Here is a 27,977-nt window from a genome sequence, read left to right on the forward strand (position 1 = left end):
ATGTTCAAACATTTAATAAGCTGGTCTAGAATAGCTCAATGAGCTGCTCAACTCGTTTGCAACACTAGCAATATGTTAACACATTTTAATGTACATAGTTTGGTTCAACCAAGCTAGTAAAATAATAAATAGCACGTGTAGAGAGTCAACCAAGTGACCAACTCAATCTATCCTGACCTGTCTTGGCACGTTAAAATCCACCTATTTTGACCCGAAACATCTTAACCCTTTGCCCAACTCGCGTAATAAATCGGCATGAAAAACCCCATGTCATTTTCATATACATATGCCATTTCCTCACAAGAAAGAACATTATACATACATCCAAGTAGAAGCATGATTAGTTTGGAGTCTTTATTAATTAAAAACATTATTTTAAACAAAAGACGCGTGTAATTTGTTGATCCCATTGTTTAAATCGTCCCAAACAAACAAATGAACTCTTTACACAAAATGTTAAAAAAAAACTTCTAACCAATTAGACGGAGATTTTCATGGAATATGATGCTTCCTAAAGTTGTTAAAATTTGACTTAATATAAACAAAAAAATAAACTTTAAAGATCTTGTTCAAACCTAATAAGCAAAATGACCAAAATACCCTCACCAACAGCCAGACTGGTTCTAGCGTAGAACACGATGAATGATGATTCTAGACCAAAACATACTATAGACAAATGAATTGTGTCTAAAGCTGTCAAAATCATTGGAATTATCGTCATTAGACCAAAACATGCACACGTGTGCATGGTTATATATATGTATATCCATATATAAACACATATCAATAATACAATGTAGCACACCATGCATTATCGTATGATCAAGAACAACTAGACACTACAAGAAGCTTATACTTATAAGTTATAACAAAATGGCATTGATTGCGGTAAAGAGTGAAGAAAGTTCGCTACGTAGACGTATTAATATGGTTGAAAACGAAGGTATAGCAGAACCGAGGCGTGTGAAGAGAAGAAGAGAGTTTGCTCTTGACAGCAAAAGTGAACAGATGACCCCGAGTCAACAATCGGGTCAAGCTTCACCAACAACGGTGAAAAGAAGTTCTAAGTTTCGCGGTGTGAGCAAACATAGATGGACCGGAAGATATGAAGCTCATTTGTGGGATAAACTTTCTTGGAATGTTACACGGAAAAAGAAAGGAAAACAAGGTTATTATCATTATTATTGCTACAATTACTGTTACTATTACTATTACTACTATTATTACTATTATTGTTGTTATGGTTTTGTATTTCTTTTGAGATCAAGAAATCTTAACCAAATTTTGTTTCTTTTTTCGACTTTGATCGGCTTTGTGGATGATATGTTCGGGTGAACAGTTTATCTTGGTGAGTTCTTTTCGCAAATGAGTATATGATTTTATATGGTTAGAATTAGTCTCTTAGGTCTCGTAGATGCTATAAAACTAGCATGAAATCGAAAAAATCGAAATAACCTAACCTAACCCAAAACCAACAATTTGGTTTTATGTTTTTTCGATAACCAAATTTCAAATTTAGTTTCGGTTTTGCATGTGCAGAAAACCGAAAAAAGCAAACCAATAAAAAATGAAAAAACCAACTTTGGTTATTGAATTTATGGAATATAAATGATCTTTCCAAAGATTTTAGGTCCCAATGTCTTATATATAATCAAATAACCATTAAGTATCAAAAATTCATTATTATGATCATTTTTTAGGGGCAACAAATTTTAAGCCCAAATGACAAAACTGAAAAAATAGTAAATATTAAATAACCCATTGTGAAAACCAAAGACTGAAAAAACAAAAACCAAACGATTTTTAAGAACGCGAAGCCCAAATATTTTTCGGGTTTGGGCTCGGTTTGAGCCCAAAACCAACCTATGCATAGACAATCAACTTAAAGTTAGTGTTATTTTGATCTTTTAAACCATAGAGTTGACATTTTTAACTTGATCATGAATCAGGAGCTTATGATGAAGAAGAATCAGCAGCCAGGGCATATGATCTAGCTGCTCTTAAGTATTGGGGATCATCAACTTTCACTAATTTCCCGGTAAAGAAAAAAAATGAATTTTAAATTTTAATAGTAATTTTAAAATTTTTAACAGCTAATTGTGAGTCTAAACTTTTGTGAAGGTCTCTGATTATGAGAAAGAAATCAAAATAATGCAAACTGTTACAAAGGAAGAATACCTAGCTTCACTAAGAAGGTAAATTTAAGAAAATTTTAAAAACAATTGGATTGTAAGAAAATATTCTTGTGAATTATAGTTTCATAAGCTTTTGCTCAACTGCTATCGGAGAAGAAGTGAAGATTCTAGATGGATGCCGCAAGGTCTTGAGTTTGAATCTGATCACAACCAGATTCTACCATAGTTGGCCCCTTTGGGTAGCTGGTTTTTCTCGGAACAAGAGATCACCGGCTTGGGCTACCCAGTGTGGTCTGCAATCGTGAGTGTTTGGGGTCGTCTTTTGACATTAGATTATCCAGATAGCCGGACTTTATTCTTGTTAAAAAAAAGTTATTACACGAATGTTGTAGTTAATTTATTCAAGGGAAATCCAAGACCGCATACATATATATTATTTTAAAAAATGGTGGGCCAATGGGCCCCATTAGTTAAAAAACTTCAAATATGATATTCCAATAAACATGTGTGTTACGTTAGAGGAACAACACTAAACACATGTACAATTTTAAAACAACTCCAACAATCACAGTGAGTCAGAGACCATTTGTATTACTAACTCTTTTTGTAATTTGGTCTCTTTCTATCAGGAGAAGCAGTGGATTTTCAAGAGGAGTATCAAAGTACCGGGGAGTCGCGAGGCATCATCATAACGGGAAATGGGAAGCCCGAATTGGAAGAGTTTTTGGAAACAAATATCTCTACTTAGGAACTTATAGTAAGTTCAGTAATAATAATGATAAATTATCAACAACCCGTAAAATATTAAGAATGACATGTTTAAACGTTTTATATAAGACAAATTTCTTTCTAGTCCGTGGACTGAACCCCTGCCATTTGGGTGTTTAAGATCACTACTAAAAAAAGTGGCCTAATGCAACATTTTTGTTACCTAATGCAACTGTTTTTTTTCTTTCAATTGCAACATTTTCAAGATGTAACTCTTTTCCGTAAAATTGTACATGGTTAATACAAATTTGTCTGATGCAACTCTTTTGTAAAAAAAATGTTGCATTATGCCAGTTTTTAGACTTTATCTCTCCCACTATGCCACCAACTCAAGACCGAGTGACCAACGACATGTTTAAATGTTTAATTACCCGAATATTGTGTTACAGGCACCCAAGAAGAGGCCGCCCGTGCATATGACATAGCAGCAATCGAATATCGAGGCGTGAACGCCGTGACCAATTTCGACTTAAGCACCTACATAAGATGGTTGAAGCCAGGACTACAAATTACTGAACAACCACAAACACACACTAAGTTAACAGTTTTGCCGGTTTTGCCATTTAATAACTTTGGCTATAATAACAATAATGATACATATACTGAAAAAACAAGCTTACCTCAAAAACAAGAAGTGTGTTCTGATATCAACTTTCCATTTAGTCCGAGGAACAAATCTTCTCCAACCGCACTCGGGTTGTTGTTTCAGTCATCAATATTTAGAGATCTTGTGCAAAAAAACCTTAATGGAAGTGAAGAACAAGAAGATGATGTAGATGACAAAAAAAGTCAACCATTGATGGTCAATGATGAAGAGTACTCTGGGATGTTTTACAAGAGTGATGATAATTTCCCATTTATGATGTCACAAGATTATAAGCTTTGATTGCATGTGTTTGATCATGTGGTTTCTTTTTTTTTTTTTGGCAATTTTCCAAGTGGAAAATATGACGGTTTCCGTTTTTAAGTTTTTGTTACATAACGTGAGTTATATTTTACATGCGACTGCATGTAAGATGTAACTTGTGTTTTACATACAGTTATGTAAATAAATTTCCTAAAAGTTGATAAACTATTGTCGGTTACTTGCAGGAAATATATAGCAGTTTTAAGATATGCTATAAGTTCATACTTCATATCACATATGAAGTCTTGTTTAGGATGATAATGTTAATGTATGCTGATTGTAACAAATTTCCAATAAATATACATGATAAAGTTAGTATCTACTACACATCTACATGAGTGCATGGGTAAGCTTAGGTTGTGTAACATCTCATACAAATCAAATATAAAAAGTTAGTTAAAAGCTTGTTCATAACCTCCTAATTCAATGATTCATTTGAAATTTGTGATATATCCACAACATTGATATTATTATTGGAACCAGAACATTCAATGCCCGATTCCAATGTCATACGATGCCATGACTTTATTAAGCATTGTATTCTAAGTTGTGGACGTCGATTTCTCGATTCCCATCCTAGGTGGCAATTGGTGTGGCGCCGTGAAACATCACCCTACCTTGTAAAAATGTCGCTCGCGTGAAATATTCACTGCTCAACCTTATGAAATATTGTTTTTTTATCTTCGTGTTTTTTTTCTTTTTCCTTGACCACTCATCCCTTCCATTAACCTGATTAATGGAAAGCTCTCGGGGGGGGGGGGGGGGGTGGTGGTGGTTAGGGTCGTAAGACTTAATCCACCTAATAGTGCTTCATCTAGGCTTAGTTGAATTCAAACTCGTGACGTTAAACAAAAGAAAGACTTATGTGAACCTAAGGTGGCTCATATGTACGATTGATGCTTACATATGAAATTAATTTAGTTTAATTAAATATAACTACATTTTTTTAAAAGAAAGAAAAAGAACCGGTGGTCCGGTTGATGGGGGTTTATGTTATTTTTGGAAATGCAACTAATGACATCATGCATCAAAAATAATAAAATACATGGACTATAGTGCAAATATCCAAATTAAACGGCAAAGATTGTACGATGTAAGAACTTGGGCTTGACTTACGACCTACGAGGGAGGACTATTATATGTTTTCATTATTTAAACATTTTCACTATATAATATATTACGACCTACCATTATCATTTCTTTATTCATTAGTTTAATTATAGTTTTTATTTAAATAGTTTAATATCATGTATAATCAGTACGTATGTCATTATGATCATATGTTGAATTATCACTATTACATACAACCGGTGTACAGATTACAGAATACCTGCTTGATATTGTTTTCAGTTAAAATAGAATTTAGTTGGTTGTTTTAGAAACAATTAAAACTGCACCGATTGGTATAACTTATTGTTTAGACTAAAATGACATTATAAAATTAGACTAAAAACCATGTTTGTAACTAATTACTTGGTAAATTGATCTATTGTTTCTTTATTATTATTTTTTTCTTTTTCACTATTGACGAGTATTACTTGACAAATTGGTTTGACTAGTGACTTATTAATGGTGCATTTACACATGTATCTTCTCTCGCTTAAAAGTAATCTAAGGTTTCCTTTGAGGTGTTGCATCAAATAATATAAGCCTAATCACAAAAGAGATTTAAACTGGGTTTAGTATACACACACGCGCGCATAGGATGTTGTATAAATTCGAGTTAGTGTGTGAAGGTACGAACAAGAAGGCTTGATGGTATTGTGAAAATAATATGGTTTAGAATGACTTTGTAAAACCTTTTTAAATTACCTGGCATGGATATACGTTGTAAATGTTTTTAAAAACCCTTTTCAAATTATTCAACATTGATATATGTCGTAAATAGTTTTGTAAACTCCTTTTCAATGATTTGGCTTGGATATATGTCATGAAATTGTTTGAAAACAATTACATTGGTCCACAAAAAGAAACAGAAACGTTCAAAACAAGTTTGAATAAAGCAAACGTTTTAAGACAGTAGTGTCTAGAAAATTATACTTTCAACATATTGTAAATAACTTCAATCATTCAAGTAGATGCATGAATGATTTAATGATTTAAGAGGCCAAAACTCTTGATGCGATTAATATATTTACATAGTAAACATTAAAGCTAAATACAACAAAGCCTTATTCTGGTTCATGTGTCTTTTTTTTAAATGATAAAATGTAGACTTTCGTAGTGTTTTTTTAGTAAAAATTTGTTTTTGTGTAAATCTAACTGTTGGTCGTGCCTCGAAATTTTTTCGTGTGACAATATATAAAAGCTATTTGCATTAAAGTTTTAGTGAAGCTAGATAAAAACCAACAATGGTGGTGCATTTTTCTATTTAGCCAATTCTAGCATTTAATCAATTCAATTATGTTAATGTGACATATAATTACTTGTACGTAATGCTTTATTTAAATATGAAACATAAACATTAATGTCTCAACTTAATTTTCTCTTTCCGTTGCTTTAATTATCTTCTAGCTATATATAACCGTGCGTTGTTATGTATATTACATGCGTAATTATATACATAATCTTACGTTATTATTGTAACATCCCGAAAATTCTAGACTAATATTTAATATAATACCTGCGTCGGGTAAATTATTTGAGTTAGTGGGATAATGATAATAATATAATAATAAAGTTTAAGGGGTAGCGGGCTTAGTTAATAGAATTAAAGATGGACCAAAAAGAAAATATGGGCCTTAGGTTCATGGGCTTAATGGAGTATAAAAACCCCTTAAACCCTAATCATTTCCATTTTTATCTCTACATCATAGCCTACACCTTGATAAACACACACAAACACTATTCTCTAACCCGAGTCAAGATCCGAAGGCGAAAACCCGAGATCTGTTGGTGCTGGAACATCGAGACGAACCAAAACAACATCAAGACTAAACCGTGCTCGTAAACCTACTCGTTTAAGGTACGTTTATATCAAGAACTTGTTCGTTTAAGTTCGGATTTAGCCTAGAAATCATAGATCTGTTTTAGTATGGTTAAAACGAATCCAACGAAGCTAAACTTACTGAAATTGATTACAGTTTGATAGGCTAATTGCTAGTATGAAGACCCGTAACATATATGCCTAAATCGCACCCCATAAACATGTATATTTGGACGAACAAAGGGTTAGGGTTTGTAGGCGCTATAATTCCGAATCCATTGATACCTAAATCGTGTTATTTGGTTAAGAAACGAAGGTTTAATTGCAAATCTAAGATATGTTGACTATATGGTGTTCTTGACGATTTTGACTTTGATCTCTGAGTCAAAGTCTGGATAAGATGGGTGTAATTCGTTAAGAGAAGATAACGAATTAATTAACCCAATTCGTTATGCCCAAATAACGAATCAGTCTCCCCAATTCTTTATGATCAGATAACGAATCACGTGATTCGTTACCCACCCAATTCGTTAGGATAACGAATTAGGCCAGCGAACTAAGATAACGAACCAGACTAGCGAATCGGAAAGATGACGAGCTAGACTAACGAATCAACTTAAGAAGGATGACGAGTCAGATCATATCTGATAACGAATTAGACTGTGATCTGATAACGAATTTGACTTAATTCGTTATAACGAATGAGATGGCGAATTTGATAATAGTTTAAAATCCTAATGGAAAATGTGATAAGACAATTAATATAAATAAATTTTTTCCAAGCTGACTTGGCAGCTCGACCCCAGCCAGGGGCTCTGCCCCTTGGACCCTGCTAGGGGCTGCCGCCCCTAGACCCCGCTGCCAGGGCGCTGCCCCCGGAACCCCGTTCGTTGAGGGTAATAATTTAACTAGAAACGCGATATGAAAAGTGATAGTAATTAATACGCATAATTGTTATACAGCTAGCCGTGCACAGCCAAAAGAAAGGAGTAACCATTAACGGAAGAAGTAACCGAGTTCAGGTGAGTTTCTAGCCCCATTTCCTTGTTATGTTTTCGGGGCTGTGTGCATACTCGATGTGACAGTTAATACACTTACCTTAAATGGTAAGTGTATGCCATGTATGATATTTGTAATAGATACGATTGATTTCTTGTCGGTACGTGAACGATCTTCGGATATTGCACGTATTGCCAAGGGAAGAGATTAGTTCCTTACATGGATATTAAATAATAGCTTATGTACAGTGTTCCTTCTATGGATAATATATAGAGTTCCTTCTATGAATAATGTATAATGTTCCTTTTATGGATAGCGTAGTGTTTCTTTTATGGATAGTATAGTGTTCCTTCTATGGATAATATAGTGTTCCTTCTATAGACAACATAGTGTTCCTTTTATGGATAGTATAGTTGAAGAGGTAGGTCCCCGCAAAGCCCAGTTGGACCCGCAAGACACACCTTGATGAGGTACGTCTGCGCAAAGACCAACTGGTTCCGCAGGACCCACCATGCTCAGAGAGATGAAGACCTTACATGCAGTAAGCCAGCTGTTCACGCAGGAAAGCCTCTCTTGGTACAGTACCCGGCCTGTTCCCGCAGCTATGGGTACAAGCCAAGAAGGAAGGCTACTCGCCCTAACAGTAAGGCTACACGCATAAGGCACTAACTCTTTTACTTCAGCAATGTCACCTGAAGAAGGAATGAGCAAGGCGGGAATATTCCCGCCCAAAAGAGCCAGTCCGTACGCTTTTGGAAGATCTTTTGTACTATACCTGCCAAGGTATGGACAAAATAGACAAGATCTGACCAAAGCAGCCCATGAACCAATCACAGGGTGACAGCTCACTGACAATAGTACGAGGAGGAGCACGCTCCCTACCCACCAACTCCCATCGTGGCACGTACATAGCCTGTAGTTGGTGGAAAAGGAATATTATACAGCTGGCCGTACATGCTTGGAAACCTACATTCGGCTATAAATACTCCAACACCTTGGAACGGTATCATCATCATATATCATCTGATATTATCTTATCTTCTCTAGCTATTTCTCTTAATATACACTTATATTCAGAGCAACCTAGTCTGATTCTCACGTCGGAGGGTGGTCACAAGGAGGAACCCCCCCCCATTCTCAGTGACGAGCTCACGGTGTCTGTTTTGCAGGACATCAGAAGAATAACCATATTTGCCGGACCTAACCCTCGTGGGAAACATCTATTTAACCCTAAGATTATCCGTAATCTGCCGGGGTTACTTAGTGTTTCTTCATTGGCGCCATCCGTGCATAAAAGCTAGAACTAATTTTTCTCAGTTTTTTCAAAACCTCTGGAAAGATGGCTAAGGTTACTCCGGTGCCAAGGCCAGCGAGTGACCAAGAAACCCCGGTAACCAAAACCCCAGCTACTGGGGGGAACACCGGCGAGTACACAAATTTTATGAACACTACCCCGGTTACCCAAGCCGGGGCAAGTGCAGTAAACAATCCTCCCCTTGGATTCATTGATACCCAGGTGGAGAGGCAACAGACAAGGATCCCCCGCCAAACACTTGATCAAGTGAAAGCGTGGGCGGAAGCACGTCAGAAGGAATTCCAAGCGGAGTTGGATGAACGTTTACGTTCACTCCAACAGGCTGACGAATTCGGAAGTACTCGACAACAGCTCAACACGAGCAATGATTGCGAGTACTTGGACGATGATTGGGAGGAGTCCGACAGCGACGCAAACCCTCGTCATAGGGCAAAAGGGAAGCGCAAAGAAACGGACTTCCAACCGAGAAGGAATTTTGGAGAAACCTTCAAACCGAGGAACGCGGGGGGAAACTCACGTGACTTCTCCAAAACCTTTAGACCGACTGTTGCAAATGCGGGAACGTCCAAGTTTGCAAGGGACATTGCGGAAGCAATCGCCCCGAAGAGTGCCAAACAGATGTCTAACATCGGCACTTATGATGGCATATCCGACCCAGACGATCACTTGAACAGATTCATAGCGGGGCAACCGTCAGCAATTGGACGGAACCCACGTGGTGTTATATGTTCCAGATGACGCTGGTCGGAGCGGCCAGGGCATGGTTTGATCGTCTACCGGTCCACCACATCTATGATTGGGCGGACTTCCAGCACAAGTTCAGCCAGCACTTCAGTCAACAGAGAAAATATACTGAAGAGCAGTGGACGATCCTCAACTGCGTTAGAGAGGAGGATGAATCTTTGCTAGACTTCATCACTCGCTTCAACTCAAAGAAGCTGAGTCTGGGCACCATAAGCGAAGATCTTGTTCGCGCAGCTTTCATCCAAGGCGCCGAATACCCAGAGCTTATCCGCACATTGACGGGTAAAGACGGCATGCCATCCACATGGGATGCCATCATGACGGCAGCCAAGCGCTTTGCCGAAACGGAAAATCAACTGGGTCGGAATCTTCCCCAGAGTACAAATCTCTACACGCAAAGGACCAGAGAAAACAACGTCCGGACCGCCCGGCAAAACAAAATGAGGAAGCTAGGCATTTGGCAGTCAAGGGTAAACTTTGACACCTCATCCAGCTCTCGCCCTCTATTAAGCGGAAGGGATAACACGCACCCATCAAACCGAAACCCCCGATGGACGCCACTCACCAAAAGCGTCACGGAGATATTTGCCACCGAGAAACTCCCATGGCCAAAAGCTCCAATGATCCGGCAGCGCCACAATGCTGATCAGAGCAAATCCTGTGACTTCCACGGGACAAAGGGCCACAACACCGAGGAGTGTACATCTTTGAAGGATGTTGTCGAAACATTCGTCAAAGATGGAAAACTTGCGCACCTCGTGGCATCAATCAAGAATGGAGGAAGGAATGATAATCGGTACAAGGGCAACGGACGAAAGCCTGTTGACATCAGCATCCACATGGTTCATAGTAACGTCAAAAGAAGGAAACGACGAACGACAGAACCATGTGCGTGGAAGGAAGCTGAAATGCGCTTCCCGCGAGTGCCAGGAGGGCCCAACAAAGAAGGCCCTATAGTCATCAAAAGCCAGCTGGGGCACTACATCACTTCCCGCACCCTTGCTAATAACGGCGCCTCGTCAACGGTCATGTACAGGCAGTTCTTCGACAAGCTAGACGACGAAGACAAAGAACGCCTGGAAACGGTCTACGCCTCGATGGAAGGGTTCGATGGCAGCACAAACACCCCCTGGGTATCCTATCTTTCCCCGTCACTCTCACGAACGGGAAACATTCCCGCACAGAAGACGTGGACTTCGTCGTAATGAGGAAGCCACACCACACATACGACATTCTCTTCGGGAGAGACGGGATGGCAAGATTCAACGCCGTGGTGTCTTCAGTCCACGGCATGATGGGGTGGGCAACAGTTGAGGGTGTAGCGATGATCACCGGTATTCCCCAGGTATGCATCGCATCTGTCTCATCTAAACCCAAACCAAAGATGGCCAAACCAACCATCACTGAACCAGAAGAATGGGCCTTCAATGGCAAATACCCTGACCAGGCTGTTACCATTGGTCCAACAATCACAGATCCTACACGCACCTTACTCAAACGCTTACTACAGAAAAACGCTGACATCTTCGCATGGACACCAGCTGACATGACTGGTGTACCTCGAAGTAAGGCAGAGCATAAGCTCAAGTGTGACCCGGCTTTTACGCCAGTCATACAAAAGCGCAGAGTAATGGGGGCGGAACAAGCTAACACGTGTAGAACACTAGTCAAGGAACTCCTTGACGCGGGCATCGTACGCGTTAGCAGATATCAAACATGGGTTGCAAATCCCGTCATGGTACCGAAATCTAACAAACAATGGCGCATGTGCATAGATTTCAAAGACCTAAACAAAGCATGCCCCAAAGATTGTTACCCGTTACCCGAAATTGACCTTAAGGTAGATTCGTTAGCACCGTTTCGCCTTAAATGCTTCCTTGATGCGTATAAGGGATACCATCAAATCCACATGGCCGTTGACGATCAGGACAAAACCGCATTTTGGACGCCCGATGGCACATTTTGTTATCAAATGATGCCATTCGGACTTAAGAATGCCGGGTCCACATACCAACGCCTGATGGACAAAGAGTTTCATGCCCAAATTGGGAGGAACTTGGAAGTCTACATGGATGACTTGGTCATCAAAAGCCTTGAGCCAGAAGCGATGTTGAAAGACATCGAAGAAACTTTCAACACGCTCAGAAAGATAAACATGAAGCTCAATCCGAGCAAGTGTTCCTTTGGGATGGAAGAAGGGAAGTTCTTAGGAGTCATTGTTACTAAAGATGGCTTCAGAGCGAACCCTGAAAAGGTCGAAGCCATTATCAAAATTGAATCACCTACTACCATCAAGCAAGCTCAGACACTGAATGGATGACTAGTCGCACTTAACCGCTTTTTGGCAAACCATGCGGATAGGTCGTTCCCATTCGTGTCAACATTGAGAAACTGTTTAAAGAAAACGCACTTCCGCTGGACACCAGAAGCGGAAGCAGCTTTTCAGGAAATTCGGTCACGCTTGATCGAACTCCCAACGCTCACAGCACCAGAAGTGGGGGAGGAATTAATCCTATACCTTTCCGCCACAGATAGAGCAACCGGGGCAGTCCTGCTAGTAGAGTGAAAAGGCATCCAGATGCCCATCTACTATGTTAGTCGCGTCTTAACAGATGTAGAAACCCGGTACTCTACTTTTGAAAAATTAGTCTTAGCGCTTGTACACGCTTCACGCAGGCTAAGACGATATTTCCAAGGTCACCCAATCACCATTCTCACCAATTTCAAACTTGCAAACGTTCTAGGCAAACCCGAGTTGTCAGGACGTCTAGCCAAATGGGCAATAGAATTGGGAGAATACGCGATAAAGTACAAACCAAGACCAGCCATAAAAGGCCAGGTCTTGGCCGACTTTATTGCAGAAGTCCCCTCTTCGCGGGAGAAAGAGTGCCAGGAGGAGGCTCAACCCTCTCCAGCACAGGACATTGATGATGTCTGGCGACTCTACACTGATGGAGCAACCAATAACGAGGGTTCAGGCGCAGGGTTGAAACTAACCAACCCAGCAGGCCAAGAATACACTTACGCTATTCGACTGGATTTTCCAAGTACGAATAACGAAGCGGAGTACGAAGCATTCTTGGCCGGGTTGAGAATTGCGCGTAAGATGGGAGTGAAAAACTTGGAAGCCCACGTGGATTCCATGTTAGTAGCCAACCAAATAAACGGGACGTACACGGCCGTAAACGACACAATGGCCCTGTACCTCGCACAAGCAAAAACCCTTATGCGCGATTTTAACGATTGTAAAGTCATACACGTCAAGCGAAGCGAAAACAAATCTGCGGATGCGTTAAGCAAGCTTGCATCGCTAGCCTTCACCCACTTGGGAAAGGACATCCGCATTGAACTCCTTGGAGCACCATCAGTCCAGCACAAGGAAATCTGTGTCATCCAAACCGGCACAGAAACGTGGGTGACACCAATAATAAATTACCTTGCGGTGGGTATATTACCAGAGTCAAAAACACAGGCAAGAAAAATACGCTGTAAAGCACTGAACTATCAACTCGTTGATGACATACTTTACAGGCGTAATTTTCTTGGCCCACTCCTAAGATGCGTGGACAACCAAGATGCTGATTACCTCCTAAGGGAAGTACACGAAGGCATCTGCGGGGTACACGCAGGTCCACGCGCTGTTGTAGCCAAGCTAAATAACGCGGGATACTTTTGGCCGGGGATGCATACGGATGCGCTGGCATACATCAGAAAGTGTAGATCTTGCCAGCTCTACGCACCCAACACGCATCGCCCGAAGAATGAACTTGTCCCAGTCACTTCTTCATGGCCATTTCAGAAGTGGGCCATCGACGTGACATGCCCATTTCCCACAGCAGCAGGGAACGTTCAGTTTCTAGTGGTAGCTATCGATTACTTCACCAAGTGGATAGAAGCAAAACCCTTAGCCCAAACAACCGCCAAACATATCAAAAAGTTTATTTGGGAATTCATTATTTGTCGTTTTGGACTTCCACAGAACTTGGTGAGCGATAACGGCACCAACTTTGCTGACAAGAAGCTACAGAAGTGGCTAGAAGAACTTCAAATCACCCACACCTTTACCTCAGTGGCACACCCGTAGGGTAATGGTGAGGTAGAAAGAGCAAATAAGAGCATCGTCGACGGCGTAAAGAAAAGACTCTTGGAGCATAGATCTGGCTGGGTGGACGAAGTTCCACACGTCATTTGGGCAAACAGAACGCTGAAAAAGGCAAGTACGGGAGAAACCCCGTTCAGCCTTACTTATGGCACTGAAGCCATGGTCCCGGTCGAAATTGGTCTACCCTCACCAAGGGTCTTGACTCAGCCAGAAGACAATGATGCAGAAAGACGGTTAGACCTTATGCTAACCGAAGAACGCAGAGACTTAGCCGCAGCGCGTGAAGAGAACTACAAGCGACAAATGCAAAAGTACTACAACACGCGGGTAAAACTCTGCAACTTCAATGTCGGAGACTACATACTGCGTAACAACGAGGCTTCGAACCAAGAGCAAACAGGAAAGCTGGCCCCGGTCTGGGAAGGGCCATACATTATCAAAGAAGTTTTGGGAAAGGGCATATACCGGCTCGAAAGGCTCGATGGCACCCCCATCCCAAGAACATGGAATGGAGCTCAATTACGCAAATGTTACATGTAGATCAATTCCAAACTTGTAAAGAAAAGGCCTAGAGCCACTTCTAATGGAAATGATTATCCCTTATCACATTGTGTTGATAACCTTACCTTTATACTTACGAACTTTCCACACTGATATGTCGGTATTCACCGCATAAATAAGTGTGCAAAGAAGTAAGTCGTTGCGTGTGGAAGGCGGAAAAACCCGCGTAAATATAAAAACGGCAAAAATTTCTAAGGAAAAGCTGAGAAAAACCTTCATGCAGGTCAGATATAGGTAAAGTTTAGCCATCCTAAGTGAAAGTGACGGTTTTACCCGCACAATCATGATAGAGGAAGCAAAACTTTAACTTATTATCTACCACGTTGAAAGGTTAACCCATCCAAAGTACTTATGAAATTGCTAAGTTAAACTAGAATATGCATGAGCAAACATATAAGGTTTACAAGGCAAGACATTAACAAAAGATTTATATTCCATAAAAATTCAATTATTTCAAGAATGGCTGGGCACATACCCGCATACAAGAATATAAATCTATACAAAAATAAAAATCTATTCCAACGGTGGAAAGGGATCTAAAGGATCAAGCTTCAGGACCACTCCCACTTGAACCCGCACCATCAGTTGAGTGTGGCGGTTCAAGGAAAGCCTTGAGAATAGCTAGCCCATCATCAGCAGCAGCAATCTCGTTCACCTTCTCCACCACCGGATGCGGGAAGGCAGCATACTGGTTCACTGCTTGGTCATAAGCAGCTTCAGTATCCACGTCATATAGAGGGAAGTTGGAAGGCGAGATGCCCTTCTCAACAAACCCTAGACCAAGCAGGAAGCCAGCCTTTTCCCCATCCTCATGAGAAGCGTTGAGGGCTGCGCTCATGGCATCGTCATAAGATGTGTTCGTGAGAACCCGATGCACAACCTACAAAATAGAAATATATCAAAAACGCTTCTAAGTGTAAGGAAAAGCATAAAGAAATCATGAAGCTGCGCATACCTGCGACAACACTTCTCGAAGAAGCCATTCCTTGGTGACCAGAGCCTCTTGGAGGGCAGCTTGAGCTTCATCACGGGCGCGTTCGGCTTCGTTTTTAGTAAGGTTGGCAAGCAACACATCTTTAGCTGCAGCCTCTTCAACGCCCTTCAGCTTACGCTCAGTGTGGTCAAGCATGCCCCTCTGGTCCAAGATCTCTTGGAGCTTCTTGGCGTCTTCCATGGCCAAGGCATCATGAGCCTGCAGGAGCTTCTCTAATTTGGCTTTAAGTTCTTCAACTTCAGTGCGTAGAGGCTCAGCAACAGCTTCAGCCTTGGTGGCCCTCTCAGTTGCGTTCCGTGCAGTTTCCTTAGCCAACCGAAGCTGTTCGTTAACAGCTTGGGTAGCCTTGGAACGGGCCTCGAGCCGGGCCTGAACTTCAACCTCGAGGGCCTTGAAGGCCTTCTCCTTTTCCGCAGCAATGGCGGCAAGCCTCTTATTCTCCTCCCGGATAGCCCGCGCCTGAGCCACTTCCAGGCTACGCGCCGTCTTTAACTTGTCGTTTTCACGACAAAGCAACTCGACGCGCGGCTGCATCCGGGCGAGGAGAATCCGAAGCTCATTCGTCAGCCTACCCTCCAGGTAGCTAGACTTGGCTTCCCCCAGCGCACCACTTGGGGCGGCGTGGCTTACACACTCGACACAATCCGCAGCAGTCCGGAGGGTCGTTCCCCGGCGGATACTCCACCGAGGAGCGTACACCTCGTTGGAATCACGAAATGCAATAAAACAAAAAACAGTTAAAAAAAATGATAAAAGGGATATAAGGCCAAGATAACCCCACGCACCTGTAGGGTCGACAACAGGCCGGTAGCCACCAAACCCATCACCTGAACCTAAGGGATATCCATCCAAAAGGTCAAGGAGACGGGAAGGAGGCAAAGATTGGCTAGAAGCCCCAACCCTGAACATACCTGAGGGACCGGCCGTAGTCGCCGGCGCCGGAGGAGGCATGGTGGAGGCCGCCGCGGTAGAAACCAACGGTGGTGAACTCACTGGAGGTGAATCACAACCGTGGCCGTCGCTGCGGAAGAACCCGCAGGAAAAACCACCGCCGGCTCAGTAAAGGATTCCGTGAAGATGGCACTGACAGCCGGCGGGGATGATGTTACAGTTGGAACAGTTGCCTCAACGGGATGAGCAACTGAACCAATACTGTAAACAGGCGTAGCCGCCTGGGTCATCGCCTCGGGTAAGTTGACCAAACCTACCGTCATGGGTCCAGAGCTGCTCCTTCCTGCTCTACTCTGGAATGCGGTTGTATCCACGCCTGCATGAAGACAAGATATTTAAATATAATGGCGGAAAGATATGCAGTTAAAGTAAATGAAATTTATACTTACGAGTTTTCTTGAGCTTGAAGGTTCGGACAGGCGGGGACGAACCCGATGGAGCCGGCCTCTTCATGCCGGTCACCGTCGTCGTACTGGGCTGCTCGGAGGTGACAGCTGTCTCAACCTTCGGAACAGTGGTCTCACCTTCACCAGGGTTCCCCGCCGCCTCCTCGCTTTCGGTCTCCGAGTCAGACCGGTTCCCCAGAACAGTGGAGGCAACCTTCGCCTTGCCCTTCCCGCCAGCAGCCTTCTTCTTCCTCGCGAAGAAAGGACCATCTGCGGATTCCTCATCAGAAGATGACAAAATTAGAGGAATTCCAGCAGAGGTTTGAGCATTGAGAGGGCGAGGGTTAAAGAATCCCTTGCCTGGCCGCGTGGCGCTCAGAATCTCGTGGCCTGGCTGGTAGACCTCCACAAACCGATCCGCCGTTTGCTCCAGGATGGGCAACTCGTTCTCGTCAAGATCACGAGTACCCAACCGAGCGGGACCACCGCTCTCCCGCGGCTGCAGAAGAGACTGCAAGTTGTTTCCCTCTGAAAATAAAAAGAAAAAAATGGTTAGAACAAAAACCCTAAATTAGCAAATAATATGAAGCATACCGTAAGGGATAGAGTTCAAACCGTATTCGAGGACGATGGGAATCTGTGGCGCCTCTGCCCCAGCATCTTTCCACACCCGGCTCATACCGAGCATCACCATCCCAGACTCCGCAAAGCGGTAAACCGGAGTCTGGATCCGGGAGATCTTGATAAACCATTCCGCCTCCTGGTAGTTGGAGGCGTGAAGGTTGGGGAGTGCTCTCCCGTTCTTGAATGTCATCGCAATAGGGACGACACGGGCAGAGATATAGAAGAACTCCCGCTTCCAAGACCGAAGACTGCGCTCGGTAGCACAGATCTTCAAACCCTTGATCCGAGTGACCAAGGTGTACCAGCCTTGGATGCACCTCCAGGAGTAGAAGGTCATCAGGCGGTCGACGGGGGGCTCCACACCCAGAATGAGGCACACCCATTCAAAATGGCGGATCTTGGCGATCGCCATTGGGTGTACCTCCGTCAAGTGCACACCGTGTTTCTCCAAAACACGGTATACAAACTTCGTCAATGGGAACCTGAGATTCCCATAGATGAAGAATGCAGCATATACCCCTATCTTGTGTGACATCTGCCCCGATCCGACCCGACCCAGGTACCCGTTTCTCTGACCCGATCTCTTTCTTTTATGATTTAGTATTTATTTATACTTATATTTTACTTTTAAAAATAATATATATATTTTCCTTCCCGCCTCTCTCTCTCTTTCTTTCCGCCGTCCCGTCCCTCTCCTTCTCTCTTTCCTCCTTCTTTTCCCTCTTGTCGCCGTCCCGCCCTTACGCCTTGTTTCCCTCTTTTTCTTCTAACTCTTTGCTTGTCCTTTGTTCCTTCCCGCCTAAGGTTGTCTGCGCAGCTCCACGCGCCAGACTCCCTTACAAGGAATCCTGCGTGAAGACCACCTGTACAGCGATTCGCGAGACGAACTCTTCTCGCAGCGCGCTAAGAATTGTAATTCTTCTCGCAGCGCGCTAAGAACGGTAGTTCTTCCCGCGACGCGCTAAGGATTTGTAGTTCTTCTCGCAGCGCGCTAAGAATCGTAGTTCATCCCTCGACGCGCGAAGAATTATAGTTCTTCCCGCGGCGCGCTAAGAAATGTGATTCTTCCCGCGACGCGTTAAGGTTGGTTCTGTCTGCCTTCGCGCTCGCGCACTTTTGCCTTCGCGCTCGAGCCTTCTCGCGCTAAACCCCTTTTGAGTTTTCTTCTGTTTAATCTAGCCGTTGCTTTTGAGTTGTCTTATCTTTTGAGCTGTTGACCTAATCTGCTTTATGTCTGAAAAGTTACTTTCGGCGCAGCATGCGCACCAACCCCATTGGTTGACAGATAAAGTGACTGACATAATCTTTTGAGAATCTGCTTTTGCCATGCTTGACCAGTACTTTTTCTGGACCGCCCATGCCTTTTTACTGTTCCCTGACAGCTTTATCTTGCCTCTGCAGCTGCCATATCTTTTGATATCTTTTGCTTTTGGAATCTTTTGCTTTTTGAGATCTTTTCCCCTTTTTCTAGGGATTGTGTTCCCTAGGGTTTCTCTATAAATAATAGTATTATTTTCCTAACACTACACACACAAAACACTTAATCTCTCCTGTCCTCCTCCTTGCTCTCTCTGCCGCCTCCCTCTCTGCCTCCGTCTTCCTCCCTGTTCTGCCCTGTTTTCCGGTAATATATTATATATAATAACTTACTTATTAATTATGCTAACTTGTAATCAAGACTTAAAACCAATCATTAAAACAATAATCTTTAATTATAGGTTAACTTGTGCTTGTTTAAAGTTGGTTCTTGCTTTACCTTACACCGCACCGATTATCAAGTGAGTAATCTCGTACCTAATCCCTTTTTGCTTTTAATGTTTTGGGATGTTCATGTGTTCATACAAACTTAGAGTCTTAAACTTGTTTATGAACTTTAGTCGCGCAGTATCCCATGTGTTGAGGACGTAGACTTGGCTGTTATTTGTATGTGTGGATCATTAACCGTCTTGTCGGTCTATTCCGCAGTTTTCATGGTACCATTAGATGAACACGGGAGAACTATCGTTTATGATTTTCTCTTTTATTTACACATGCACAGTTAGTCTTGTTTGTGAGCTCAATTGTGAGCACTGGCAGTCTTATGAATCTTAGAGTTGGTCCCGATCAGATTACACCCTTGTTGAAAACCAGACATACACATGTTGCGCGCAGATTTATTGTTATCTATGTATTGTATTAAACTTGATTTCTCACCAACACGCAAGTGTTTGACGTTTTATTTTAACACATGTTCAGGTTTGCAGTAGCTGTTTTGGAGCTTGTGGACACGTAGGAAGTTTTCTTTATTTTTGACCTAGATTAAAATGTATCAAGACAAGTTATTGCTGTTTGGATATTTTGTCTTATAATATATTGATTTATGTTGATTTATGTTATCTTGTGTTTACCCTGCGCGTGCGCGAATGAATGTATTTATTAAATATTGACACCCAATAGTGTCACGAGTAATGAAACAATATGTGGCGCCCCGATGTATAATCCGCCTTTGGTCGGGGTGTTACAGATTGGTATCAGAGCTCGTTGACTTTAGGATAGGTGGTTAGACGTAACGGCCTAGAATACCTAAGAGTCCCTTCTCGCGCATGAGAGAAATCTCATGTTTGCGCGCTTATTGTTAATTACTCGTTATTTATGAGTATGCTCGCGCTTGCGCAGTATATGATTTTATGTTTTATTCCGCGATATTTCGATTTTTGTGAATTTCGATTTTTATTGATTTTACTTACATATTCGTTTGTTGGGATTGAAAATCCGAAAAGTCATGGTGATACATGAATAGTTGATTTTCAATTTCCATTTACGATTATGTTCTGAGGTTGGAGACTTGAAAAGTCATGGTGATACATGAATTGTCAACCTCCAATACTCATTTTCTTGTATGTTTTATATTGAGGATTGAAAAGTCATGGTGATACATGAATCGTCAATCTCCAATACTCGTTTGCTCGTATATTTTAAATTGGGAATTCGGAAAGTCATGGTGATACATGAATTGTCGATTCTTGATTCGAATTTGTTACCTTTATTAAGTCTGCATTTAGGGTCATTTATTTTACTTTAACTTTTGACAGTAACTGACTCCGTGAAACCAAGCTTTTCGAGGTTATACTTTGCGCTAAAACCAAGATATTAACTAAAATTAAAACTTTTATAGAATGCCTCCGCTATCAGCTCGCCATCTCAAGAAGAAAGAAGCCGCGCGCAGACGTTCGCTGCAACGTTCCCAGGAAATGGCCGCCGCAATAGCCCAAGCTTTGAGCCAAAACAATACCAACACCTCTGGTTACAACATTAAGTCCTTTAACGCGGGTAACCCTCCAAAGTTCACAGGTCTTGAAGGAGCCACCGTGATGCTCCAGTGGCTTGAGAAAATAGAAAACACTTTCCTCCACACCCAATGCCCCTCAGACAGACGAACCCTGTATGCTTCCAGTGTCCTGGAATCTAGAGCGCTTACTTGGTGGAATGGAGTAGCTCATGCGCATGGCGCAGAAGCTGCTTCTAGCATGCTCTGGGAGGAATTCAAGGAAATTCTGACGCGAGAATTCTGCCCTCCCAACGAAGTTAAGCGCCTGGAGGAGGAATTTTGGAATCTTAAGCAGTACAGCGGTGAAGCGCGCGAGTACGCGACGCGCTTCCACGAACTAAGTTTGCTTGTCCCTCACCTTGTTACCCCTTCCCGCCGAGCCATAGAGAAATTCCTTGGGGGTCTCCCCATGGAAATTCAAGATTCTGTATGGGCCAGAAACCCAGTAACCCTCCCTGACGCTATTGAGTTGGCCGCTGTGCTCAGCGACAACCATGTCAGAGCAGGAACCTTGTTCCTGCGGGGAACAGAAAAGACCAAACTCACCAAGACTGTCACTGAACCAACAGAAACCAAACCTGAACCCTCGAACCGTAACAACCTCAAGCGCAGGCGCAAGGCCTATGCGCTTACCAACCCGCCCATTGTCCAGCAACCCATCTACCAACCTCCAGTTTACACGCCTAACCCTCTGTCAGCCTACCCAACTCCCCCTGTAGTTCACAACTATGCCCTAACCAATCCAGCACTCCCTGCCCCACCAACTAAGAAACCTTACACAGGAAACCACCCCTTTTGCCCAACCTGTAGATTTCACCACCCAACCCAAACCCCGTGTCGACTTTGTAACCGATGTGGCCGTACTGGTCACACTGCTGAGAACTGTAGAGTCCTTCCCGCCAATCCAATTACGCCAACACCACCAGTCTACCCGCAGAACCCACAATCAATCTACCAAAACCCACGACCCAGATCGTGCTTTAACTGCGGTGATCCCAGTCATTTCCGGAACGCGTGCCCGAGACTACAAGTGCAAATCACACAAGCAAATCCGGTGAACCAGATTTCGAACCAAGTGACGCGTGGACGAGCTTTTAACATAACCGCGCACCAAGCGCAAGCGAATAATGACGTAGTTAATGGTACATTTTTGCTTAACGGATTTTATGCTTCTGTACTTTTTGATACTGGCGCCGATCGAAGTTTTATCTCTCGCGCCTTCGAGCAGAAGCTTGCGCGACCGCGCAACGATTTAAAAGAAAATTTTTCAGTTGAATTGGCTAACGGTGAAACTGTTTTAATTAACTCGGTGATTAAAGATTGCACGCTTAACCTTAACGAAAACGATTTTCTGATCGACCTCATCCCCATGCCTCTTGGAAGCTTTGATGTTATCATTGGTATGGACTGGCTCACGCATAATCGCGCCGAAGTTATTTGCGCCAAGAAGATGATTCGCATACCTCGAGAAAATGGTGATCTTCACATCTACGGCGAAAAACCCTCCCGCGGTCTTAAACTTATGTCTTGCGCCGAAGCCCGAAGGCTCATGCGGAAGAAGTATGTTGCATTCTTAGCCCATGTGGTTAAACCTGCTGAAGAAAAGAAGCTTCGCGATATCCCCATCGTGCGCGACTTCCCTGAAGTTTTTCCTGATGATCTTCCTGGTATCCCTCCCGCTCGTGAAGTCGAGTTCCGCATTGATCTTGTCCCTGGTGCTTCCCCCGTAGCTAAATCTCCTTATCGTCTTGCACCCGCTGAGATGCAAGAATTGGCAAGCCAACTTCAAGAGTTGACTGCTAAAGGATTCATTCGCCCTAGCTCTTCGCCCTGGGGTGCTCCGGTGTTGTTCGTTAAAAAGAAAGATGGATCGTTTCGCATGTGTATTGATTACCGCGAGTTGAACAAACTCACCATTAAAAACCGGTATCCCTTACCGCGTATTGACGACCTCTTTGATCAACTCCAAGGTGCCTCTTGTTTCTCGAAGATTGATCTCCGCTCTGGTTATCACCAGTTGCGCATCCGCGATGAAGATGTTCCGAAGACTGCTTTTCGAACTCGTTATGGCCATTTTGAATTCTTGGTCATGTCCTTCGGTCTAACCAACGCACCCGCCGTTTTCATGGATCTAATGAATCGGGTGTGTAGGCCCTTCCTGGATAAATTCGTGATTGTGTTTATCGATGATGTTCTGGTGTATTCTAAGACCAAGGCCGAGCATGAGCAACATCTCCGATTGGTATTGCAAAAGCTTAGAGTTGAGCAACTCTATGCTAAGCTTTCCAAGTGTGAATTCTGGTCTGATGAAGTACAGTTTCTTGGCCATGTTGTGAACAAGATGGGTATTCATGTCGACCCATCCAAGATTGAAGCAATCAAGAACTGGTTTACGCCATCCTCTCCTTCTGAGATCCGTTCCTTTCTGGGCTTAGCTGGTTATTACCGGCGCTTCATTTCGAACTTCTCGAAGATCGCTTTGCCTTTAACAGCTCTAACGCACAAAGGTAAACCATATATTTGGGGCTCGAAGCAAGAAGAAGCCTTTCTAACGCTCAAGCGTCTGTTGTGTGAAGCTCCTGTTCTTGCGCTACCTGAGGGTAATGATGATTTTGTCGTGTATTGCGATGCATCCAACCAAGGTCTCGGTTGTGTTCTTATGCAACGAGGCAAGGTTATCGCTTACGCATCAAGGCAACTTAAGGTTCATGAAAAGAATTATACAACTCACGATCTCGAACTTGGTGCAGTTGTATTTGCCTTGAAGATCTGGAGACACTACCTTTATGGTACTAAGTGTATCCTCTACACTGACCATAAAAGCCTTCAGCATATCTTTGATCAAAAGGAACTTAACATGAGGCAACGCCGATGGAACGAACTCATCAGCGATTACGATTGTGAGATCCGGTATCATCCTGGTAAGGCTAATGTGGTAGCCGACGCGCTCAGCCAAAAACCCTGCCAGCTTAACTGTATTTTGCCGCGCACGCAGCTTCACTTCGCGCCGATTCAAAGCAACCTCGAATCGCGTATTCGTGACGCGCAGCGCGCATCCATCAGTAATGGTAACCTTCGCGCCGAGTTAGCGTGTGGCGCGGAAGCACTCTTTGTCCCTAATCTGAGTGGAATTCTCTGCTATCTCAATCGCATCTGGATTCCCTTTGATGAGAATCTTCGCGCTGATATCCTGAGTGAAGCGCACAAATCTCGGTATTCTATTCATCCTGGCGCTGATAAGATGTACAAGGATTTGCGCATTACTTATTGGTGGCCCGGTATGAAAAAGGATATTGCTGTGTTCGTAGCTAAATGTCTGACTTGTTCTAAAGTGAAAGCTGAACACCAACGCCCATCTGGTTTGCTCGAACAACCAGAAATTCCTACGTGGAAATGGGAATGTGTAGCAATGGACTTTATTACCAAGTTACATTTGACAGCAAGCAAACATGATAGCATTTGGGTAATAGTGGATCGATTGACTAAGTCTGCTCACTTCCTGCCCATTCGTGAAAACTACCGTGTTGAGCAACTCGCGCAGCTTTATGTCAAGGAAATTGTCTGCCGCCATGGTACTCCTTTGAGCATCATATCCGATCGCGATGGCCGTTTTATATCTCGCTTTTGGAAATCTCTCCAATCTGCGCTAGGAACTCGCTTGGACATGAGTACGGCATATCATCCTCAGACTGACGGTCAGTCTGAGCGAACTATTCAAACTCTTGAGGATATGCTCCGATCTTGTGTTCTTGATTTTGGAGGTAATTGGGATTCGCACCTGCCTTTAATCGAGTTCTCTTATAATAACAGCTATCATTCCAGTATCGGTATGGCCCCATTTGATGCACTTTACGGTCGTAGGTGCCGCTCCCCGATTTGTTGGAGCGAAGTGGGTGAAACTCAAATCACAGGACCCGAACTTGTTCAAGAGACAACCGATAAAATCGCCAAGATCCGTGATCATCTGCTGACTGCCAGAAGCCGACAGAAGAGTTACGCAGATCGCAGGCGAAAGCCTCTCGAATTTCAAGTTGGTGATCTTGTTCTCCTCAAAGTGTCGCCCTGGAAAGGTGTTGTCCGCTTTGGGAAGAAGGGTAAGCTTGCTCCTCGATATGTTGGACCATTCAAGATTCTCGCGCGTGTGGGAAAAGTTGCCTACAGACTTGACCTGCCGCCCGCGCTCAGTAATGTGCATCCAACGTTCCATGTATCCAATCTCAAGAAGTGTTTAGCTGACGAGAACCTTCACATTCCACTTGATGAAGTTCAAGTTGATGAATCTATGCATTTCGTTGAGAAGCCTGTTGAGATTATGGATCGCGAGGTTAAGAAAACCAAGCGCAGTCGTATCCCTATTGTTAAAGTTCGCTGGGAGTCCAAGCGCGGAGCCGAGTTTACATGGGAAAGGGAAGATCAAATGAAGATCAAGTACCCGCACCTGTTCTCTGCGCAACCTACTTCGAGATAAATTTCGGGACGAAATTTCTTAAAGTAGGGGATACTGTGACATCTGCCCCGATCCGACCCGACCCAGGTACCCGTTTCTCTGACCCGATCTCTTTCTTTTATGATTTAGTATTTATTTATACTTATATTTTACTTTTAAAAATAATATATATATTTTCCTTCCCGCCTCTCTCTCTCTTTCTTTCCGCCGTCCCGTCCCTCTCCTTCTCTCTTTCCGCCTTCTTTTCCCTCTTGTCGCCGTCCCGCCCTTACGCCTTGTTTCCCTCTTTTTCTTCTAACTCTTTGCTTGTCCTTTGTTCCTTCCCGCCTAAGGTTGTCTGCGCAGCTCCACGCGCCAGACTCCCTTACAAGGAATCCTGCGTGAAGACCACCTGTACAGCGATTCGCGAGACGAACTCTTCTCGCAGCGCGCTAAGAATTGTAATTCTTCTCGCAGCGCGCTAAGAACGGTAGTTCTTCCCGCGACGCGCTAAGGATTTGTAGTTCTTCTCGCAGCGCGCTAAGAATCGTAGTTCATCCCTCGACGCGCGAAGAATTATAGTTCTTCCCGCGGCGCGCTAAGAAATGTGATTCTTCCCGCGACGCGTTAAGGTTGGTTCTGTCTGCCTTCGCGCTCGCGCACTTTTGCCTTCGCGCTCGAGCCTTCTCGCGCTAAACCCCTTTTGAGTTTTCTTCTGTTTAATCTAGCCGTTGCTTTTGAGTTGTCTTATCTTTTGAGCTGTTGACCTAATCTGCTTTATGTCTGAAAAGTTACTTTCGGCGCAGCATGCGCACCAACCCCATTGGTTGACAGATAAAGTGACTGACATAATCTTTTGAGAATCTGCTTTTGCCATGCTTGACCAGTACTTTTTCTGGACCGCCCATGCCTTTTTACTGTTCCCTGACAGCTTTATCTTGCCTCTGCAGCTGCCATATCTTTTGATATCTTTTGCTTTTGGAATCTTTTGCTTTTTGAGATCTTTTCCCCTTTTTCTAGGGATTGTGTTTCCTAGGGTTTCTCTATAAATAATAGTATTATTTTCCTAACACTACACACACAAAACACTTAATCTCTCCTGTCCTCCTCCTTGCTCTCTCTGCCGCCTCCCTCTCTGCCTCCGTCTTCCTCCCTGTTCTGCCCTGTTTTCCGGTAATATATTATATATAATAACTTACTTATTAATTATGCTAACTTGTAATCAAGACTTAAAACCAATCATTAAAACAATAATCTTTAATTATAGGTTAACTTGTGCTTGTTTAAAGTTGGTTCTTGCTTTACCTTACACCGCACCGATTATCAAGTGAGTAATCTCGTACCTAATCCCTTTTTGCTTTTAATGTTTTGGGATGTTCATGTGTTCATACAAACTTAGAGTCTTAAACTTGTTTATGAACTTTAGTCGCGCAGTATCCCATGTGTTGAGGACGTAGACTTGGCTGTTATTTGTATGTGTGGATCATTAACCGTCTTGTCGGTCTATTCCGCAGTTTTCATGGTACCATTAGATGAACACGGGAGAACTATCGTTTATGATTTTCTCTTTTATTTACACATGCACAGTTAGTCTTGTTTGTGAGCTCAATTGTGAGCACTGGCAGTCTTATGAATCTTAGAGTTGGTCCCGATCAGATTACACTCTTGTTGAAAACCAGACATACACATGTTGCGCGCAGATTTATTGTTATCTATGTATTGTATTAAACTTGATTTCTCACCAACACGCAAGTGTTTGACGTTTTATTTTAACACATGTTCAGGTTTGCAGTAGCTGTTTTGGAGCTTGTGGACACGTAGGAAGTTTTCTTTATTTTTGACCTAGATTAAAATGTATCAAGACAAGTTATTGCTGTTCGGATATTTTGTCTTATAATATATTGATTTATGTTGATTTATGTTATCTTGTGTTTACCCTGCGCGTGCGCGAATGAATGTATTTATTAAATATTGACACCCAATAGTGTCACGAGTAATGAAACAATATGTGGCGCCCCGATGTATAATCCGCCTTTGGTCGGGGTGTTACATCTTGCCTTTGGGGGCATCGTACACCGTCTGGTGAGGCTCAGGAAACTCAGGCTCGAAGGACTCGAGCATGAACTTCTTGACGATGTACTGATAAAGGTCGACGGAAAGAGCACACTGGCACTCGCCAGTAGTACTCTTATCGTCCTTGTCAGACGTGGACGTCGGGTTCTCGGAATACACGTCGGACTCTTCAGCAGTAACTTCAGGATCGTGAATGGAAGACATGTTTTAGATGTAAAGAAGGAACGATTTCAGGAGAATGCTCGACAAAAGTTAGAGTATTCGCCGGAAATCGCTTAGAAGAAGAAGAAGTGAAAGTGAGTTGAGATGCATCCTCTCCCCCCTTTATATACTCATCGCAATGAATGCGATAAATTTAATGCGGGGGAGAGAGAGAAAAGCGCAGGCACAATGAGACGACGACACGTGGAAAGCAAGCTGGCAACAGCTGTCGACAGAACGCGTGCCGTAAAAGTCGCGCCCACGCGCCCTAAAACCCGCGCCCACGCGCCTGAAAAAGCGTCTGGATTGACCATATACTGTCACGTCGCCATAACTTCCTGCACGTCCTGAAACTGTCAGAAGAAACCGTCGGAAGACGCTAACGTCCCTTCAACAGTTTGGACTGTTCTTATCCTTTCACCAACTCTTCGAATTTCAAAAAGATTCAAAAATAAGAGGGAATATACCTCCTCACATTGGGAAGCAAAAAACCATAAGACAAGCGCGGGTACAGTGTCAAGGCGAAACCCTTCACATACTTAGCACTTGCAGGGAATT

At 43.2% G+C, this 27,977-nt stretch overlaps 1 protein-coding gene across 1 annotated transcript; it reads left to right on the forward strand.

Annotated features, from left to right (window-relative positions):
- Positions 1–697: 697 nt before the first annotated feature.
- Positions 698–3,904, forward strand: LOC143556147 (uncharacterized). The gene is made up of 5 exons (XM_077045556.1): positions 698–1,348; positions 1,950–2,038; positions 2,122–2,195; positions 2,765–2,892; positions 3,293–3,904. Exons 3-5 carry the CDS (start codon positions 2,152–2,154, stop codon positions 3,787–3,789), a joined length of 669 nt encoding a protein of 222 aa, XP_076901671.1. The 5' UTR covers positions 698–1,348; positions 1,950–2,038; positions 2,122–2,151; the 3' UTR covers positions 3,790–3,904.
- The last annotated feature ends 24,073 nt before the right edge of the window (positions 3,905–27,977 follow it).

This window comes from Bidens hawaiensis, unplaced genomic scaffold, assembly GCF_021521415.1.
Source record: "Bidens hawaiensis isolate Kalapana, Puna unplaced genomic scaffold, B.hawaiensis_p1.1 tig00018483_1, whole genome shotgun sequence".
Lineage (NCBI taxonomy): Eukaryota > Viridiplantae > Streptophyta > Magnoliopsida > Asterales > Asteraceae > Bidens > Bidens hawaiensis.